Source organism: Equus caballus, chromosome 4 (genome assembly GCF_041296265.1).
Source record: "Equus caballus isolate H_3958 breed thoroughbred chromosome 4, TB-T2T, whole genome shotgun sequence".
In the NCBI taxonomy this organism is placed as follows: Eukaryota; Metazoa; Chordata; class Mammalia; order Perissodactyla; family Equidae; genus Equus; species Equus caballus.
In genome coordinates, this window is record NC_091687.1 from 54,444,284 (window position 1) to 54,460,629 (window position 16,346).

The 16,346-nt window shown below is 36.9% G+C and overlaps 1 protein-coding gene across 1 annotated transcript; it reads right to left on the bottom strand.

Annotated features, from left to right (window-relative positions):
* Nucleotides 1–11,608: 11,608 nt before the first annotated feature.
* Nucleotides 11,609–12,720, bottom strand: PRPS1L1 (phosphoribosyl pyrophosphate synthetase 1 like 1). The gene has a single exon (XM_001496452.7). It carries the CDS (start codon nt 12,617–12,619, stop codon nt 11,663–11,665), a length of 957 nt encoding a protein of 318 aa, XP_001496502.1. The 5' UTR covers nt 12,620–12,720; the 3' UTR covers nt 11,609–11,662.
* Between the last annotated feature and the right edge of the window lie 3,626 nt (nt 12,721–16,346).

Below are 16,346 nucleotides of genomic sequence, written 5' to 3' on the forward strand. Positions count from 1 at the left end.
CAGAGACCTGAGGTTTGGTCCTCATTTAGCAAACCTTGAGCTAAGCTGTGTTGATGATAAAGAAGAAACAGAGGACATGTGGAAGCCCAATCAATCTCAGTAGCCGTTGCATTGCTGCAATTAATTCTAAGCCTACACCAAACTGCAAATTGAAAGCTTTTGATCTTGATTTTGTTTGGATTTGTTAAAAACTAGCAAATCCCTATGAGGGTAGCTCGGGAAGGAGAGGTGAGAAAAACAAAAGAAGGGTTCACCCTTGGAACTGGTGCAATAATACAGGTAGTAAGAGCCTATAATTTAACTTTTTGATATATTAGCCTAATGATGTATATTTTAAAGAAGTATACACGCCTGGGAGCAGAGGAAACAGAGAAGTTGGGAAAACTTGAGAGGCATTTACATCCAACTTCAGTGAAATGTTGAATAGTTATTATGTTCGGGGATTGGATTGTTCTGATTCATTTAGATTTCTCATAACTTTAGCTATGCAGAAAACTTTTTTGTGTATAAACTCCTCGAATACTTATTTTTCTTAGGTTAGCTTAACTGTTCTGACTTATCATGGCAGTATAATGCACATAACTTAATATTCAATAATTGAAGATTGTACATAACTCACAGTTATTACTCTTTACTGAAGAAACAGAAAGTATAGTTTTGGACAATTCTTTATCAACTCTAGGACATACATTTTTATAAATGAGGCCCCAATTTGAGCTTATTTTCTCATCATTTGCCTTAAGAATTCAGTATGTTGTACTAATGATGTTGAGAGTCCCCTTTAATTCTGAGTGATTATGATTCCATGGTTTCCTGACGAGTCTAGGGCATACACCCATGCACATAAAAAAGGTTAATTGAGGATTTTGCTTGTTTGAATACAAATTAGTTATCAAACTTTGAATAAATAACATTTTAGAGTATTTCTTAAAATTTCCACATTATGCTATCCAAATTCTGTTACCAAATAGAGGAACACAGGAAAAAGTCTTATAAGCAAGTCTATTAATAGAGGGAGATTTCTGTTTCAAGCAAAGGGAAGGAAGAAATCCAGGCTTTATTTCATGCACACACCATGTGACCAAAACTGTTCTAGCTGTTTCACACATATTCATATTGAATCACAGCAATTGTGTGAGATATTTTGTCTCCATTATGGAGATGAGGAATCAGAGATTCAAAGACATATATTAACTGGGTAGTAATATAGCTGGTAAGCAGCACAACCAGGATTAAAATTAACGTCTGTCTAATTCTGAAGCTCATTTTTGTTTTCACTGCCCCATACTTCAGAAATACATCTGTATACATAAACTTCATAAAAGAAATTTTGAAATCCATTTTTTTTTCAGATACTGCAGCTATGAAGTCTATATCAATATATATTGCTGAGTCAATAAAACAAAGTTAACCATACAGATCAAACCCTAAACACAAACACATTTTTCTATGTAATAATTCAATATCACTCAAAATAAAAATCAGCTGAGAAGTCCCCCCAATCTAGGGATAATCCAACAAGAGGTATGGGATTGTAAGTTTCATCTCCTATGTCAGATCATGTCTATTGGTAGTGGCTGCCTGGATCCCTGCGTGGAGAAGAAATCTGAAGTCATGTCTAGAGTCAACAGGAAGAAGCCTTGGGATCCATTAGAGATGAAGAGAGAGGAAGACAGTAGTTCATGTGCCATGTATTGGCTAGAGCTGCCACACATGTTAGTAAAGTAGTAAGTAATTTGGGATGCTACTGCTCAGAAGTGCCTTCCACGCTCAAAATTCTGTTAATCTCACTTATGGAGCTTAATGTTTCCTAAGCTTGCCTGATCATAAGAATCATCTAGGTAAATTGTTTAAAAATATTGTTTCTCAAGTCTCTTATCCGGAGATTCATGAGGTTTAGAGTGGGAGGCCAGGAATTTTATGATCAGGCAACTTTGGAAATACTTGAGTTGTTTTCGTATTCAGAAAGCCCCTGTGAAGGACAAACATTAACTTACTAAGCAGTAATAATTTAAGACATAATCTTCCTAGTAGAGATTTGAGTACCTACAGGCCAGGGGCAAATAACAGCTCAATTTGATGGTGACTGGTGATCAGAGAAATTCAAAGCATGTGAGAGCTTACCCACTTTATCTGGCTCTGCCCAATTTTCTGACTTAATCTCATTCTGCTTTTCTTCTTGCTCACTCTACTCCAGCCAACTGGTCTTCATTCTCCTGCTCTAACATGTGATGTTCCCTCCCCAAAGCCTTTGCCCTTGCTGTTCCCCTGCATGGTGCATCATTCCTGGAGACCTTCACAGGGCTAGTGTCTCTAATCCTCTCTTAAGTGGTAGGGCTATTAAGTGAAAAAGCCCAATAGTAAGCAAGGAGGAAGAAAAAAATTTTTTAAGTCTGTGAAGCAGACTCATTTCCTATCTCACAACCAGACACTTTAATGCTCTAAAAGAGAGGCTCCATGCCTCTGCTGTGGTGCTAAGCAATGAATTATGCCAGTTGCTGCATAGTGTCTGCAATGAAAGCAGGGCAAAGAAAATAATGGTTTTCCTAGAAAACAAAGACACAATGATGAGTATAAAAACAGAGAAGAAGAAAGTCACTAGTTGCATAATAATTAAATCTGGGTAAAATGTATTATTTAAAACCACTCAATCACTGCCTTATCTTTTCTGATTCTTGCAGGGTGCTCATAAGTATAATCATCTGACTGTATCTTTGAAATAGCATTAGGATTTGGGAAGCATCTTAATAAACACTAACTGAAGCCACTCCGGAGAAAACATCATTAATCATGTCATCTGATAAGAGATACTGTCAGTGTTACATTTAGAAATTTATACCCAGGCTGCATTCCAGTAAACATCCCTTGTGTGCATTAGGGATCAGGAAAATGAAGCCTTCTTTCCTTACTATAAACCTAAAAAACTATTATTTAGGCCTAATTTCTCAAAATGGAATCCACCTAGACACATTTGGTCTCCCAGTTGCAAAATCTTTCTAGTCCAGTTCACTTTGCACAATGCTGCTGCATTCTTTTCAGAAAATATTATTTTCATTACAATAGTCATCTTCTGAAAATATACCGAAAAAGCTGCAGTAGCTCCCTGTTGCTTTTTAAATAAACAAAAAATCTTTAGGTCCATATTTAACACATCTACTTAGTTGTTGCTAGGTTTACCCATCATTAGGTAAGGTTTATATCAATTAAGAGAAATCAACCAAAGCATGATAACTGACTGCTTAGTATATATTAAACATCATAAGCAGCATCTTGAAGATACAAAGAATATATGTAATATTTCCAGTCCTTAATGACTACCCAAATTAACCTCACAAGAGAAGGCAATATTGTAAAGAATGTCACACATGACGGGAGTTTATAAGAGAGAGAGAGAGAGAAAGAGATCAGATACAAAGATGTTTGCAAAAGAAAGGAGCCTTGAAGAAAAGTAAGATTTAGACAAGTGGAGGATGACAGAGAGGCTATTGGAGGTTAGGTGAAAGTGTGTAAAGGCTTGACGCAGAGATTTGCAAGTATTTTCTGGGGTAATGAATAGACCAATAAGAATGGAGTAGAAAGTTTATACCGGGTGTAGTGGACCGGATTTTGATGGTCATGCATCAAAATAAAGGGTGGATTTTTCTGTAAACAATGAAAAAAATTGAAATTTTTTATTATGAGACTAAGGTAATTAAAGTAATATTTTAGGAAAATAAGTCTGGCAGAAGTGCTGAGGATCTGTAGGAGGATATTAGTGTAGGCAAGTGTTTACTTTAGACATTAGTGATATGAAGAGGCCTTGAACCTTCAGATTCACCCACAGAAGCTGAGAATGAGCTGTGACAATGCAATGGTGGAGAAGAAATCTGAGAAGAGCCAAGGGTTGGGAGAAAAGCCCTGTATTATAGTGTCATAAGAAGTCAAGTGAAGAGGGTACCTTGATAAGAAAACTGTTATCAATCTTGTAATGGATTTTAGAAATGTCAAGGAGAATGAGGAAGGTCAACAGAAATAAACAAATAAATAAATGAATAAATAAATAATTACTTAGCCTGAAGGGCAACCATCAAAAGACCAAAAAATTAAATAATTCCCAGGTGATATAAAGTGTATGGAAACCAACTGCCAACAAATCCTAATAGAGCTGAAGAATTGGAAGTTCATAGATATAAAAGATCGAATCCCCAAACACAGCAGTTTTGTAGCAAATTTCTAGAAAAATCCTCAAAGAAGTATTTGGTGTTGAGAAAGGGAATGGTCTATGAGCAATTTGTTAAACTGAATGAATTTAATGAACGCATTAAAGAGCAGCAGAATAGTTTAACTGTCTCCAACTTTTAGACCAGCAGACTTCAGAAAATTGTCAGAAGAGACAATTTATGAGTACAGCTCTTGTAAATGAGAGGAGAGAATTTCAGGGTGGGCTTTTAGCCTTGAAAAGTTCTGCAGTATCCCAAGCAAGTTATCATCACCCCAACAGCTAGGAAATCCTGGTAGCCAGAAGTCAAAATATCCACATGCCATAAAGGGAATGCTGCCTGCTATATTTCTTTCTCTCCATTATTGTTCATCCTCAATAAAACACTTAATACTGGGAAAGAGAATTAAAAGTTAAATATAATTAATATCTACAAAGAGAAATGAGATATCTACCACTAATAAAAGAGGCTGCTATGGAAAAGAAACAAAGTATTTGTAAGTATAAAGCATGGTTGCTGATATTCAAAGGAAAGTCAATAGATAGGAGAAATAATAGAATTAATACAACTGAAGATTGAATTAGACTGGAAGATCAAGTTAAAGAATTCTCCAAGAACCCAGTGACAAAGAATAAAATGACAAAAAATACAAGGAAAGTTATAAGATAGGGAAGATACATCCAGAAGATGTAGTGCCCATCCAATAGGGGATCCAAAAGAAGATAAATAGGGAAGGGCAAAGAGGCAGTGTAATTGGTTGAATAGTAGCCCCCAAAAGATATGACAGCACTCATTCATCTTGTTCTGTCTCTGTCCCCTTTGATTTTGTGCACGTCATAAGGTCTCCACTATTAGATAGGAGAGTTCTTCATTGATCCTTCCTGGATAACTATCTCTATTCCTGCCTTCTGCTAAAATTGAAGATTGGATCCATGAGTCACACACCTTGTCTCTTTAATAAGAGGTTATCCTGCCATACCCTTGGACTTCTCTTCAGAACATGCTTTCCTAACAATGAATTTCCCAATTTTAGCATTCTTTGCAATCTGGATAATCTGAGAACCTCCCAAATCATCAAGTGCTGGTTTCTTTTAATTCATTGTTCCTTCCACAATTTATCTCTTTCTTATTGCATTTTACTACAGCAGCAAGGAAGAACCAGGCCTCACCTTCAACACTTAGCTTGGAAATCTCCTCAGAGACTTAATATCCAAGTTCATCGTTAACAATTTCTGCTTTCCACTCAACGGTAGAATGCAATTCAAAAGTTTTCTGCCAATTTATAATAAGGAAAGCATTTCCTCCAGTACATGTTTCTGATTTCCTTTTGAGATGGAACCAGAAGCACATTTAATGTTCATATTTTTATCAACAATCTGTTCATGATGATATATGGAGTCTCTAAAATGTTAGAAATATTCTCCATTATCCTCTTCACTTCCTTCTGAGCTCACTAGACTCTCCTTTCACATCTATATTTCTATCAATAGTCTCTTCAAAGTAGTCTAGACTTTCACTATCGTACACCTCAAAATTCTTCCAAGCCTCTTCCCATTACCTAATTCCAAAGCCACTTCCACAGTTTTTGGTATTTGTTACAGCAACACCCCGCTTCCTGGTACTAAAACCTGTATTAGTTTCCTAGGGTTTAAGTAACAAATTACCACAAACTGAGTGGTATAAACAATAGAAATTTATCCTCTCACAGTTCTGTAGGCCGAAAGTCTGAAATCACGGTGTCAGCAGACTTAATTCTTTCTGGAAGCTCTGGGGGAGAATCTGCTCCATGCCTCTCTCCTAGCTTCTGGTGGCTGCTGGTATCCTTGGCTTTCCTTGGTTTGTGGATGCATCACTCCAGTCTCTGCTTCCATCTTCATATCACCTTTTCCTCTGTATCCTTCTCTCAAAGCTCCCTCTGCTTTTCACTAATAAAAACGCCTGTCATATTTAAGGCCCACCCTAAATCCAGGATGATTAAAAAATACCTAGGATCTGGAAATCCTAAATTTCATTACATCTACAAAGCCACTTTATCTAAATAAGGTCATATTTACAGCCTCCAGGGGTTATGACAGCTTTTTGGGGGGATTCTATTCAACCCACTACAGTCTGCTCTCTAGTCCCCCCAAATTCACATCTGTCCAACATTCACCTCATCCCCAAATCCCCAAAAGTCTCAGCCCATTATAAAATCACGTCTAAGTTCAAAATCTCATCTAAATATCATCAGCTCAGAAATTCCAAATCTCATGTCTAAATTATCTAAACCAGACCTGGATGAAACTGGGCGTGAACCATCCCGGGGCAAAACTTGTTTTCATCTGTGGACCAGTGAATGTAGAAAACAAGTTATCTGTTTCCAAAATACAAAGGTGGGACAGGCATAGGATATACATTCTCATTCCAAAAGAGACAAATTGAAAAGAATAAAGGGGTTTCCTGTCCCAAGCAAGTTTGAAATCCAGTAGAGCAAATTTCATTCGGTTTTAAGGCCTGAGAATAATCCTTTGTGGCTTGATGCTCCACTTGCTAGGTCCATGGCTCCAGCCTCTAGGCCTGTGGCAGTGGCTCCGTCAGCCTCTAAGTTCATGGCAGCAGCTCAGTCAACCTCTGGGCCACTCTCAGTGGCCCCACTGGCCTCTGCACCACTCTTGGTAGCTCTGCCCTTGGAATAGTTCTTTTTGTTTCTCGCAGGGTAGCACATGTAGTTGAGAATCTCTATCAGCCCGTTTCCTGCCTGTAGAATCCCAGAAGTCATGTCTCAATCTCATCTTTTATAAATTCCAAGTTTTAGGTATATCCTTCTTAAGAAGGCCTTCTGAATTACAAGAGTATAAAAGTTACTCCACGTTTTCTTCCAGTACTTTACAGTTTTGTTCTTTAGAAACATTCCTTCTGGAATTTATTTTTATGCATCATTTAAGGATGAGAAAAAACTGGTTTCCCAATTAATAGTCAGTTATCCAGTGTCATTGATTGCTCAGTGCATTATTTATCTAATGACATGATATACCAGTTTTATCATATATATGCATACTTGATTGAATGAAATTTGGGCAGAATTAATTATATGTAGTTATTATATTAATATATATTTCCCCTCTTTCAGTTTCTAAGTACTGTTGTGAGATCTCAGTCAATGGGAGCTGATATATAGTGTGAGTGACTATACAACACTTCTCAGCCAATAAGCATAAGTACACTAAAGCTTTTGGCTAGGGGACCTGCTACTTTGCTGACTGTGGGGTGAATATGTTCGGTGGCATGTGTTATGTACTATGCTATGGTGTCTCTTTCATTTATTTTGTAATCTGAGAAGTTTATCCAAAATTACTGGTTAAATATGTGAAAATAATATTAGATATGCTTCATACAAGCAAGGTAATAGTGTTATAATGGTACTTAAAGTGGACGCTTTGAAGAGGCTAGAGGTACTTTCCAGAATGTAGTCAAGGAAGCAAAAAGTTCAGATCATCAAGAAGTTAAATATTGATAGGTGACAAATGATATTAAGAAACCCATCATAAGCATCACTATGACCTGAATTGACCCATAATTGTATGAAGATACTTAGAAAAAAGCTATGGCAGAAGTCTCATCCCCACTTCAGAGAATCTGAGTAGATTGCAGGAGTGGTTGCCAAGGCAGGATATCAGGAAAGCATCTCCATAGGGACTTTGTAATAGTGGTTCCCCTATAGAATTGATTCAGTTATGCTCCTTTTTCCAGTAACACAATCCCTCCATTAAGCTAGGGTATGTGTGTGCTAAATTCCCGTAAGTATGAATGGTCTGTTTCAGGAATCCAAATTCTGCAATAATAATTTCTGTGTCCGTGCCTGCATCAATACAACGGTTTTAATTACATTTTCAAAAAGATTTTGATCACTTACTTTTCCAGATGAACTTTAAGTTTATCAAATTCTCTTTTTAAAAAGTCCTGTTGGGCTTGTGATTGGGCTTATACTGACTAGACGATTTGAGGAAACTCTCATATTGTTCCTCCTCTCAAGGTTTATAATAGATTTATTCAGGTATTTTCTATATACTTTAGTAAAAAGTTTTTATACAATTCCTACAGTTTGGGAGTTCACTAATGGTCATTTTTCAGATTTTATTGGTCCAGGTTGTAGAAACTTTTTTTCAATTATACTTTTAAATAACGTTTTGTTGGTATTTAGGAAAGACAATTATTTTACTTACACTACGTGCAGTCACTTTACTGACCTCTCAGAGGAATAGTTTTCGATTGTTGGATTTCTTTGTTGACAATCATGAGATGTGCAAACAATGATAGTTTTGCCTCTTTTTTCCCCGTATTGCTACCTCTCTTCTTTTTCTTGCCTTATTCCACTGGCTTACAAATTAGCCTGATTTTAATGGAATGTTTCCTATGTTTCATCATTAAGTGTATCTTTGTAGGTCTCTAGTAGACTTTCTTTAACAGGTCAAGCAAGATTTATTCTATTCCTATTTTACCGAGAGCTTTATTTTTTCACAATATTGTCAAGACGATTGTAGTAAATCCACTTTACTATTTATGGTCTACATGAATTCCTTTTTACAAACTTATGAGGGCCAGCCCGGTGGTGCAGTGGTTAAGTGCGCACATCCCACTTCGGCAGCTCAGGGTTTGCCGGTTCAGATCCTGGATGTGGACCTACACACCGCTTGGTGGGCCGTACTGTGGCAGGTGTCCCACATATAAAGTAGAGGAGGATGGGCATGGATGTTAGCTCAGAGCCAGGCTTCCTCAGCAAAAAGAGGAGGATTGGCAACAGATGTTAGCTCAGGGCTAATCTTCCTGGAAAAAAGAAAATAAACTTATCAAGACTTTTTGAAACCTATTACATTTTTAATATTTATAAATGTTTTCATTCATGCTGGAAAAATGTGAATTATCTGTTTAATTTCTACATATAGTTATTAAATTGTGATAAGAGTTATTTAAATGCCATAATACCTTATTTTGATTATGAGTTTTGTTAAAATTTCCCTCTGTTAACGTAGATTATACATTTCTCCTTATATTCTCACTCTTTAATTTTTCTTTTTATATTTCAACATTGAGTTGTTAGGTGCATAAAGACTCATGATAGTTATAACTTATTAAGGGGTTTCATTAGTAAAACACACGCCATTTTTACTTTGAAAGTATCACTCCTAGTTTCTCTTTGTCAGCATTTACTTGGTATATTTTTCATCATCACTTTATAGCCAAGTTTTTGTTAGATGTCTCCTGTAAACAGCATATCATTAGATACTTTTGCTACCCAATCTAATAATCTTTGCTAAGGTTAACTTGACATATTGTCTTTAGTTGTGATAATACATATTTGGTATCTTCTATTTGCTATGTTTTCTTCCTCATTCCCTGTCTTCAGCTGGATTTGTTTAGTTTTGCCTGTGCCATTTTTGTTTAATAGTTTATCCCATTCTTCTCTTCTCTTGCTCTTCCTTGAATTTTAAAATACATATTTAGGGGCCGGCCCCATGGCCGAGTGGTTGGGTTCACGTGCTTAGCTTCACCAGCCTGGGGTTTTGCCAGTTTGGATCCTGGACGCGGACATGGCACTGCTCATCAAGCCATGCCAAGGCAGTGTCTCACATGCCACAACTAGAAGGACTCACAACTAAAAAAATATACAACTATGTACTGGGGGGCTTTGAGGAGAAAAAGAAAAAGGAAAACCTAAAATCAAATCAAATCAAATCTAATCCAATCTAAAATACATATTTAGACTCAGTTTTTTCTATAATATCAATTATTGGCATCAGTAACCACTCCCCCAAACTAGATAAGATCATTAATATACTTAGACTAACCCTAAACACTACAAACCTCTCATGTTTTGTGGATATCGTCTGGAATTTTATTTACAGATTTTTAAATAATTTGCTTTATGATGTGGTCCAATTTTTATGTGAATTTTGTCTTAATATCTGTGATAATCTTCACAATAGCTTCATGGAAAAAATGTTTTTGATCAATTTCACTTCTTTCTTTGCTCACCATTCTCTCTTATTCCATGTGTTCCTCTTGGTTGTATTTATTATTTTTTTATTTTCAGTATCCTCAAGTGATGCTTTCAGAAAGCATTCATGGTGGTAAAGTTTCTGAGTCCTTTAATGTATAAAAGTGCTTTAATATTGCCCTCAAATTTAAATTATCATTTGGTTGGGCACAGAAATCTAGGTTAAAATCAATATTCTTTCAGAACTGCAAAAAAATTGTTCAATTTTGCTTATTGCTTGGGAGGTCAAACGAGAAGTTTGAGAGCAATTTGAATATTGCTTCTTTAAAATTATCTTGTTTGCATTCTACCTTTTAGAAACTTTTAGGGTCTGTCTTTATTTTCTTGGAGAGCAGAAATTTCATGATGTATCTAGATGTGGACCTTTTTTTCCCACACACATGCAGGTATTTTACTGGTCTCCTCTACAAAAAACAATGACATCAACTTTTAAATATAAATCTTAAGTCATCTGAGAGGCCAACTAAATACAAGGAAGGGAGATTACAATTAAATGCTTAATCAAAAGGCACTACAAGACCACCTAAAATCTACTACCACGGTGGTAGTCAGCTAAGATTAAGCTACAGCAAAAACATCTAACGCAAATGTTAGAGATTACATAGCAGGGAATGAATTTGCTTTTCAGAAGACTGGTACACTGGTCATTTGGACCCGTCAGGATATTTGGCCAAGAAAAGGTCAAGATGATTGGAGGTAAAACTAAATCAAAAGGAACAGGCATAATGGAGAAGCCAAGATACATAGACTTCGAACAGACGGTGATAGATTGTTCTTCTTCCTCTCAAGAGCATTTGCTGCACTTTGCAGCCTCCTCTCATGATCCCACCCAATGGCTGTTCAAGCTGAAAGTTTTTCTCCCGCCTTGCAGGGGTTTCAGCCATCAGGTGAACTAGATTTGAGGTCGCTCAGAGCTCTTAATACAGTTTAGCATAGATCTTGGAGAAGTGGTGACATACAGGGTGGGAAGGGGGTGCACAAGACAGGAAATAGAAGAGGGTAGGGGGTGGGGAGGTGGAGGAGTGGTAGATTGGGTTGGCTGCATTGCTAGTTGTCCTGAACAAAATAAACCCTGAAGCATTCACATGTAAAGTAGTCTGAGCATCCCCAATCTCTTTCAAACATCTCCACACAACACCCTCAAAGTCTGAAAGCAGCTGAACTATAAGGTTGCAAGGCTCACAAAATCATCAAAGAAGCCAGAACGAGACAACCTTGATAGGAAATCCTAGCAATTATTCTCAATCTCTCTCTTCCCAATTTAAGATAAATTCTCATACACCTGATGCGGAAGGTAGAAAGCTACACTGGAGCAAGATAAGTTTTCTGCTGAGTTTTTCATCAAATACCAAATGAAATCAATGGGCATGGTATATTTTCATTTTTCTTTTCTTTTATCTTAAAATAGAATAATCCCAAAGTTATTCTATTATAAAGGGACATGGCTGAATAGGTAGGAAACAGATTCCCCATTGTGAGTTTTCCTGATGGCTTCCGCAAGGATCATGGCGATGCCAATCACCTGTATTTTGGAGCAATGCTTCATCTTATCCTCCTGAGGTATGGTATTGGTGACCACTACTGCTTCCAAGCACGCACTGTTGATGCGAGTAATGGCTGGGCCAGAAAAGATTCCATGAGTCAAGATGGCATAAACTCTGGTGGCTCCGGCTGAGAGAAGTTTGTCAGCTGCATGGCAAATTGTACCACAGGTGTCAGCTATGTCATCCACAAGGATAGCCACACGATCCTTCACATCTCCCACCAACACCATGTGGTCCACTTTGCTGGCCTTCTTCCGTTCTTTGTGAATCAAGGCAAAGTCCACATTCAATCTGTCTGCAATGGAGGTCACTCTCTTGGCTCCACCAGCATCTGGCGCGACAATAATGCAGTTCCTCCACTCAGAGATATTCTCCCTTATCCACCTCAGGACAGCGGGCTCTGCATACAAGTTGTCTACTGGGATATCAAAAAAGCCTTGAATTTGAGAAGCATGTAGGTCCATGGTGATGATATGATCTGCACCTGCTATAGTCAGCATATTTGCAACAAGCTTGGCAGAGATTGGGGCCCGATTCTCATCCTTCTTATCCTGCCGGGCATAAGGGAAGCACGGGATGACTGCGGTAACCCGGCTGGCTGAAGCAATCTTGCAGGCATTAATCATGATCAAAAGCTCCATTAGATTGTCGTTGATTTCACCACAACCACTCTGCACTATGTAGACATCCTCTCCATGCACACTCTCACCAATGTCCACGCAGGTCTCCTGGTTGGTGAATTTCTTGGTCATAACCTTGCTTAGCTCCAGGCCCAGGCGGTCCGCAATTTTCTGGGATAAGTCCTGGTGGGAGCTGCCGCTGAAGATTTTTATATTTGGCATTTTGGTCCACTACCCTAGGCGCTCTTCGTCCAGCGATCACCGCTGCCACCGAGATTGGAACAGAAGTCAGACCGCAGACTCCAACTAACGGCTTCCGGTTGTTACTCGGCTGTTGCGGCTGCTTCCAGCCGCGCGCTGCTCGAAGTTGCCCCTGGGTCTTTCAAAAAAATTCCTGCTTGGCACCCACTCTAAACTTATAAACTAAAGAATGAAGTCTTTCTTCAGTTTATGGATTTTTTTTCTCTTTTATAAGTGCCTCTATTCGTTTCTTAGGGTTGCTTAAACAAATTTGAATATGTAAAAATATAAACTTGTACAAGGTAAAACACACCTAAGCTTAAAAGGAAAGTTACAGAGCAGAGAAAATGTCTAAAATATGTTTTCGACAGAGTTCTTCCAATTGAGCAAGAAGAAGATAATAAAAAAGTTTGAAAATGGTATAAATAGGCAATTCACAGGAAAAAATAAGTAGTAATAAATATGAGAAAATGCTAGTAATCAAGAAAATGCTAATTATTTTCACATATCAGGCAAGCGAAAATTATAAGAAGATAACTCCTTCTATTAGGATGTGTAAGTGTGTAGATTTTGTAAGGGAAATTTTGCACATAACCTTTGAGTATTTGTGGTTACTTTTAGGAATGTACTCAACAGAAATGTTCCCAAATACTCCCCACATATATTGATAACAGTGTTTGTTGCTGTATTCATTCAGTCAGTCAATATTTCCTGAAGCATTCTGTGTCTCAGCTGTTGTATCCCTTACAGGGTATAAGATGGTGAATGACAGATAGTGACCTCTCTAGAATTGCTTATAAAAGCAAAATCTGGGAACAAATGTCTATTAATAGGTAAATTATCAAAAAATGTATTGTACATACAAAAGCAGCCATCAAAGAGACTGAATGTGTGTGGTCATATGTCTCCAAGACCTTTTTAAATGTAAAAAACCCAGTCATAAAAATATGCATAGTATGATATTTATGTATTTAAAATTAAGTGATAGTCAAAGCATCAAGTCATTATGGAGATCCTCTTTATTATGACTATCTAGGAAAACAGGAGTAGGATGGTAGGAGTTGGGGGTGAAGAAGGACCGTCACATTTTATTGCCATCTATTAATGTGGTGTTTGAACTTTGATTACTCTTATAATTGAAAAAGACTAACAAATTATATATGATGAGCGTTTGTTAGCAAATTTTAAGTGCACAGCTTCCAAAGTGCATTGAGAGTTGGAATAATGGAGCAAGAAGTGGAAGAGATCATAATACCAGGAATTTCAACAACAAACTGTGTCGTAAAAATAATGGAGGCGTCAGATATGGATCATACATTTTATTTTATTGCTAATTGTGTGTCTACATTTGGTTCTGGGATATTTTGATTTAGCCTAAAACCAAATCATCATTTTTCATACTTTGAAATTACTAAATAATTTGATGAATATATTTTCTCACCCCACTTTTGAGCTTCCCAATGGGTTGAGTTCATGGATAGAATAAGATCAGGAATGGGGTAAGGGATGAGGGAGGCAACAGAAATGGGTGAGATTTGGCAATGCCTGTGAAAGACATTACTTGGCTAGAAAAAAGTGTTTTTATATATTGAATTTGCTGTTATTATAAAGCCGTAGAAACTGCTATGTCAAAAAGGCTAAACCAAAATGTCCTGTGTTGATGCAATCACATCTTTCCCCAACATCAACAGGTTTATCTCTTTGATTCAGACTCTTCATGGTTGACAGTGCATGCTGACTCATTTCTGTCCACAACCCTTCATGCATGTTCTTTCCTATCATAAAATCAACAGACTCACCTATACTATATAATTCTTATCCTCAGCCAGACTATATACAGTAATTTCCAAAGAAAAGTCAGTGATTTAATTTAGCAGCACTAAAAAGTACTTGCAGCTTCAATTGAAATGATTTTTCTCTTAGTGCTCTCAATGTGTCACACATTTTTCAGTTTTTAAAGAAAAACAAAACAGATTTTTAAATAGAATTAATATTACCTAAATAGGACTGAATGCTAATGTAAACATTAAAAACCCATAGTCGGTTGCATTTTCCTTGAGGTGTTAAGTAGGAGAAATTTCTGTCTTGCTGCTATTTTTGCTCTAAGCTTTGGCTGTTGCAACACCTCATAGTTCCAGGGATTTGGGTAGAATTATAAAATGTTAAAGATGGAAATGGCCTTAGAGACCTCCCAGGCTAAGATCCCAATTCACAGACAGGGAATCAAGGCTCAGAAAAATGAAGCCACTTGCCTGGGATGTAACAGCTAATTAGAAGGAGAGTGTGGACTAGAGCGAGGGAGTCCTGAATTTCAAAATAGAGCTTTTGTCCTTATCCCACTTCTAGGCCTTTTCTTTGAGGTTTGTCAGAATGAAGGAAAAATTAAAAATTTGTGCAGAAATTTTTGCATAAAAACTTTACTCTTTTATCAAACAACTGCCACAAAGAACAAAACCTCAAACTGGGGACTGGAAAATTCTTTTACTTGTAAAAACTATTTCCAGAAAGAAAGGAATCTTTAGTAGTGTCATGGAGGTATCGTTATTACTCTGACATTTCTGTTACACGATCTACTGCAAGGGAATTCAGCTCCTGTTTACTTTGGTCTCTGTAGGTTGAGAAAGACATCTATCTTACCACTGACTGTTTCTCACAAAAGTTACAGGTAGGAATGATGCCTATTGAACAATACATTTTCTCCATTTAAGACATCATTTCTTGATAAATTACTCTGGAAACGAAAATTGTAATATAGAGAAAATGCCTTATCTTTCTCCTTCCCAAGGCAAACATATTTAAATGTCATCTCTACGGATCCATGAGAATTGTTGTATTTTGAAGGTCTTTTGAGTCAATATCCAGCATATATATATTACCTTGGTAATAGTTTCTTGCTTTACCGATTCTCTTTTACCCTTCACTCTTCCAACATAAATAATTCAGAGAGCGCCCTGATGCAGCTTGATCACCTAAGAAGAAAAGAAATTCAGTCAGTTCTTTTCAGAAAGTGGAGAAAAATGGTTGTTGTATTTTAAGTAAAATAAATGCTTTCACTAAACATACTTGCAGTTGACAAAATGCTAGATGTTTAGGTGGCAATTATAGTTCTTTGATAAACTGTCAAATCTTGTCACAACACATGTTACAAACAAGGACAGATTTAGATGTCCTTTCTGACAGCTTTGTGTAGGTTGAGAATGTTTGGCAGTTAATTTCAAGCAAGGAACATATTTTTCTTTCCAGCAGTTATCTGCTTGTTTATTAGGAAGACTTTCTTTATGCCTTTAATCTTACTCATTTGACTCACAGTTCCAGATCATTATTGTAACATTACCTTACCTCATTTATTTTGTTCAGAATAATCATCCACAACACTTTGAGAAATCAATTTCCCACAGAGCTTTACACTGGTAGAAATGCTTTAAAGTTTGTTTTGTGATTGTTTATAATTAAAGTTGACTATGGTGTGTGTTTACTGAGCTTTTAGTTGGAAATCTGTCATTTTGTACAACAGATGTGAAGATAGTGATTAGGTAAATAAAGTTGAGTGAGACAAATAGGAGAAAAGGAGAAAATTTTGTGATTCAGAAATGTGACTTTAATTCTGAGTATTATGTTAGACTCACAGAAGTATTTTTAAAGTACACTTTGGAACTTTTAAAAAAAATTTCTGTTGAACTTAAAAATCTTAGCATGAAATAATCTTGGA

Excerpts from the sequence above, each read along its gene's own strand:
- PRPS1L1 (XM_001496452.7), bottom strand. The coding sequence starts at position 12,619 with ATGCCAAATATAAAAATCTTCAGCGGCAGCTCCCACCAGGACTTATCC.